The 6,033-nt window shown below is 37.3% G+C and overlaps 1 protein-coding gene across 1 annotated transcript; it reads left to right on the top strand.

Moving 5' to 3' along the window:
- Positions 1-224: 224 nt before the first annotated feature.
- Positions 225-5,637, top strand: LOC128551379 (neuronal acetylcholine receptor subunit alpha-9-like; the record flags this gene model as incomplete). Its single annotated transcript, XM_053532225.1, has 3 exons — positions 225-335; positions 2,093-2,284; positions 4,234-5,637. Coding segments are annotated over 3 exons (1,059 nt in total), but the record flags the coding sequence as incomplete, so codon positions are not given.
- Between the last annotated feature and the right edge of the window lie 396 nt (positions 5,638-6,033).

The raw sequence follows: 6,033 nt of genomic DNA on the forward strand, positions 1-6,033 counted from the left end.
GATCCTGACCAGACTGCGCGGATGCTAATACGTCGAGTTAGCGAATATACATGTAGTACAAATAAATCTCTCGCGATTTTTTTTGATTTTGAAAAAAAAAAACAGTATGTGTTACACCTTACTATTTATAATAAGCGTTTACAACGCAGAGAAGAAACAAAGTCTTCTTGTCCTGACATATAATATGATGTAGAATATATTTCAATTTCTTTACGATATTTAAGGTACAACAAAAGTTGACAACAACCATACAATTTGAACTTACATGGTATGATGATGGAATGAAATGGCCAACTTCCAAACTGTCAGGAATCTCTAAAATACTCATGCCACAGGTAAATATTAATTTCCATTTATCACTGAATGACTGACTTAATGACCGGCCAGCCGGCCGTGTAATGAAGTATTTCGACCCCCATAGAATAACGACCCCCCGGTCATTATTCTATAGAAAATGTGACTCCTTTCCTGCAAAATATTGACTCCCCTTATAAAAAACTGACTCCCTTTGAAAACTCTATAGAATAACGACCCCCGGTCATTATTCTATAGAAAAACTGACCCCTCCAAGTAAAATACTGACTCCCTAAAGATGACTTCCTTCGAATCTCATAGAATAACGACCCCGGTTATTATTCTATAGAAAAAGTGACTCCTTCCATGTAAAATACTCACTGCCGAAATTACTACATTCGAACTCTCATACAATATCGATTCCCGGACATTATTCTATTTAAAAAAGTTACTCTTTCCGTGTAAAACGCCGGCTCCTAAAAAGACTTTCGACTATAATATCTATTAAAAAGTGATCCCCACCAAACCTAACGGACAATTTTACTAGATCTACAACTCTAATACCCTCCATTGCCAATAGTTAACATTTTGATTGTACTACTACTACTGGTGCCGCTACTTCTATTGCTATTACTACATGTACTTCTTCTTCTTCTACTACTACTACTACTACTACTACTTCTACTACTACAACTGCTACTACTGATACTACTATACCTGCTTCCACTAATACGTCTTGTACATCTGCCTCTTCTTCTCCTGCTGCTGCTGCTGCTGCTGCTGCAACTGCCACTACCACTGCCACTACTACTACTACTACTACTACTTTCTATTGTTGCCGCTACCGTACTTTACTGCCACTGCTAAGTATTGCAACTTATTAATACTAAGTTCTATGCTAGCAGTTTCTTGTGCAGTTTTCTTCTGAAGAATTACTTCATACCGAAGTTTGCAGGGATTATTGACACTGGTGTGTTTTGTGAACGTATTGTGAACTGTTATTTTCCTGAAAAAAATGTATACACCAAGATATAGCGTCTAGAAATAGAATCCCTTTTCCCGTTGCGGAATGCTCTGATTTCTGTGTCAAGTGATGGTATCTAAGGCTAATGGTCAAACGGAAGGACGGACGGACAAGGGCAAATCTATATGCCCCCCTCCCCGGAGTGGGGGCATAAAATGCATCAATTAGGCCTTAGATACATGAGTTATCACTAAATTTGACCAAATGACCGGGGGTCGTTTTTTTTATGTGAGTCAATATTCTTCGTGAGGTTCAGTTTACTTCACGTGGGGGAGTCATAGTACTATGATCTGGAGATCATAATACTATGACCGGGGGGTCACTTTTTCTATAGAATAATGACCGGGGGGTCATTATTCTATGGGGGTCGAAATACTTCATTACACCCGGCCGGCCAACCGACCGACCGACCGAACGAACGAATGAGTGAAACAAAAAATCAATAAATCAATTTATCAGTTAATTTGTCCTCTTTTTTTAATTTACATACTTGCATTTGTTTGTTGTATTTACCAGCGATTAGTTAATTATATTCACTACTTAACACTTCATGTTGCAGCTCTCTTTCAATGTCGAAAATCCATTCCTCGGTTGTATACAGGAGGTTGGCGGAATTTACCAGGTGCTAGGCTCATCCTCAACCTACTGAAACTGGAAAATCACCATAACTTTCTTACGCAAACCTTATAGCGGGCTGATGTATTAGCGTTCCTGGTCTGTAGCATAAATATAATGTACATTTCATTATACATTGTGTATATTTTTAATTTGCAGAATGATTTGTGGAAGCCGGATCTAGCTTTGCTGAACAGTTTTACGTCGTTGAGCGCAATGGGCAGCAAGTTTATGTTTGTCGTGGTTGAAAATACTGGTAAATGCACGTGGAAACCATACCAGATTCTAGAAAGCACGTGTCAGGCAGACATGACGAATTATCCGTATGACACACAAGAATGCGATCTCAAGGTATACATTTGACTGTGTAATGTGAACACCAGTTCTTGATGCTTCTTACATTGTTTGAACTCAGAGTGTAATCTCAAAGTTGTACATGTATATTTGTAATTACGCGTTGAGTCATTAAAGAAATTTGAAATAAATTGGTCAAACGTACGTCACACTATTTAAGACAATATGTTAAATATAAGTGTGGCCAAATTATAAATATATTATGCTACGTGCAAAACCCTAGGAACCCACCCGCTTAGCTCAGTAGGTAGAGTGCCGATCTACGGATCACGGGGTCGTGAGATCGATCCTCGGGTGGGCTGTATGTTCGCCGTGACGTTTTGATTCTGAAATAATTTGTCCACCGCCTCTGATTCAAAAGAAGTTGGCCGTTACTTGCAGAGAACAGGTTTGTACTGGTACAGAATCCAGGAACACTGGTTATGTTAACTGTCCGCCGTTACATAACTGAAATACTAGTGAAACCCAAAATATACAAAGAAAACAAACAAAACCCTAGTACAGCATCAACACGTAGCGTTAGGGAACATTAGCGACATTTCCATGGTGCAGCAATTGTAAACACTTGAGCAAGTCATTTTATACTGATAGAACTCATCCAAAAGTTAAATAATGTAGTGCCGTGTAACAACAGTTTTACTTCATGTTGGCAATAATTTCGCTAAAAGTGTACGGAAAGTATGGTGTAAAGAACTTTTCTCCTGATCCAGACATTGGTACCATTTCGTGTCGGTAAGTATTCCATCAATATTTCGATGAAGAGAAACCCTGTAAGGACATTATTGTGCGTGCATGTCGTGCAGATAGGCATAATACTCAAAAAGGTACACAACAGAATTAATATAATTTCAGTAAAAAAGAACTCAATAGTAGTTGCGCTACATCTGATGTGATAACTCTTTATATTAATGGTGCCTCTGTGACATATATTTTAAAGAAGTAATATCTCGAAATCAATGATTTGTAGTTGAATAAAATCATTGTTTGGAGTTCAGATGCCGAGGAGTTATATCACAAGAGCGCGCAGTCCGAGTTATATAATAATATACATCTAACCGAGAAACACAGACTTTACTAAAGTGCAAATTACTGTTTTAGACATATCAGTTCGATTCGATAACGTTATCAAAGATTATGTAATACATTATCAGACGGCACTGGTCGCAAAGGCAGAATCAATCGTGTCCAGCTTGAGAATTGTTGCATTCATTCAAGTACACGGTTTTGGCAAATGTATGAAGCTCTAGTGCGGGCTTTTTGTTTATTTCTTGTCAAATATTCTCGAACACAATCTCTGCGACCACTTAAAATACTGGCGTAGTGTTATACATATTTGGACCATTTGCATACGTACTAGTGTCTTTATAGATATAATAAGCTGATATAAAAATGCCATCAAGCTGGTTCACGGAAGGTCGGTGGTTCTGCCAAGGTGCCTTCTCGTGGTGATATAATACACGGAGGGGCACCTGGGGTCTTTCTCCACCATCAAAGCTGGAAAGTCATCATATGACTTATGATTGTGTCGGTGTGACGTTAAATCCAACAAAATAAATAAATAAATGATATAAAATGTGAAAATGTCTCAGTCACGAGAAAGGCTCTTGACACAGCAAATATATTTTAACGGAAGCATAGCCTTTCTATGGTACAAATTTTGATAACTGGTACTACATTCTTCGATCTACGAAGTAAGCTCTACAGACAGAAATATTATGAAAAGTAAATCTTACTCAAATGTTTACAATTTGAAGCGGGTAAAAACTGCGCCACAGAAATTGGGACATCATCCCTTTATGGTGGCTGAGCTGGGATTTAGCAGCTGTGTATATGGAACATTTGTACCTGGTGGTGCTAACTTATATCACCTAATGTTGCAAATTAATCTTCAGTGTGTCCAAAATGTGCGGTATATTTCATAAAACTAAAATCAATTTCTATTTCAGTTCAGCACATGGTCATCAACTTCCGACCAGGTTCAAACTATTGTTGGCTCTGCTGGTATGCGAATACACGAGAATTTCGTGGAGAACGCAGAATGGAAACTGGAAGGTGTATCTCAAAGAAACGAAACTATAAACGGTCAACTTACAGCTGTGTTTACATTAAGACTAAAACGAAACCATTCATTTATCGTGTTCTATGTGACAATTCCGGTTATTTTGCTTTCCCTATTGAATTCGCTAACATTTGCTCTACCGGTGTCAGCAGGAGAAAAGTCAGGCTATGCGATAACGGTGTTCCTGTCATTTTTAATTTACGTGATAGTCACTTTTCAGAAAATGCCCGATAGTTCTGACACTATTTCTCTTTTTGCGATTTATGTTTTGATATTGACTGGGATGAGTAATTTAACAGTGATTATTTCTGTCTTAGAAATAAGGATGATGGAATTGAAGACTAAACATAAACCAATGCTACAATGTACCATCTCATTTACAAAAATGATACTAAATTTGCAACACAGATTTTTGTGCATAAAGGAAGAAATGGATGAAAAACGCTATTTACAGGAACAGATGGAAAGTACACAAAGAAAAAGTGTTGCGAATGATGATGACGATGACGATGACGATATTGAGGAAGAGGATAATACATGGCCAGAATTCGTTTCTGCTTTAGACTTTGTCTGTTTCTGGGTGTTTTTTATTGTTTCACTTTCGCTGGCAGTTGGCTACATGGTTTATCTAGCGACACAATAGAATATATAAACATTTTGCCAATCTATAATTGTACACAATTATTGTAACCTATTACATATACTCTATTGCGAAAGAAGAAAAGCGCACTGTAGCCACCCCGCCTTTCTTTCTCCATCCCCTCTTAAAAGAGTAATTGCTCATCATTCAAATTGTCTCCTAGATTTTATTTTTGTATTTGCTTGCAATTTGTTCATGTTTATGAAATAATTTTGCTGTCAGAAAAGACTGATTGTCGAAATAAAAAGTTTACATTCAATTTTTATTTCATTCAGTAACTATTTTGTTGTGACTTTTCAAAATAATGTTTACCGTTATCTGTAAAGATCTATACACGCTTGATTTTGGTACACGGTAAGTTTATAATCATTTTTTGAAAGCTGAAAGTTGCATGATCCTCATAAATGTTCAGTTAGGTGGTAGGTTTTCAAACATACAACGATATGTTTTGTTGTTATGGACATATTCATACTTTTTGACTTGAAGTTGTACTGGGGTTAGAATCAATTACTACACATGTGGACTGATAGTAACGGTGATTTCTGAAACTGTCATGATGATTATCCATTGCATACGGCTTTTACCTCTACGCATAGTTGGGGAGATAAGGTTCCGACATTGTCCTTATACAGTGATGAGAGTGAAACTGTTTTAAGTGCTTCGTTATCTATATGTTTTTAGAACACTTCCGCTCTGACCCCTGGATATGCTCGTCTGTCTTTTCATCCGCTTGTCTTCCGGCAGAGCAATATCTGCATAGTTGGTCAAATTGAGTTGATATTGCATACACAGATACTTGGGAATCCTAGTTTGCTATTAAATGTTAACATACACAAAAGTAATAATTATTATACTTTTATTTCAACTCACTTAAGTTTGTTTTGGGTTTAACGCCGTTTTTCAACAATATTTCAGTTATTTAACGGCGGCCAGTTAACCTAACCATTATTTCTGAATTCTCTACCAGTACAAATATGTTCTCCACAAGTAACTGCCGACTTCCCCACATGAATCAGAGGTAGAGGACAAATGATTTCAGATGCAATG

This window comes from Mercenaria mercenaria, unplaced genomic scaffold, assembly GCF_021730395.1.
Source record: "Mercenaria mercenaria strain notata unplaced genomic scaffold, MADL_Memer_1 contig_1037, whole genome shotgun sequence".
Taxonomy (NCBI): domain Eukaryota; kingdom Metazoa; phylum Mollusca; class Bivalvia; order Venerida; family Veneridae; genus Mercenaria; species Mercenaria mercenaria.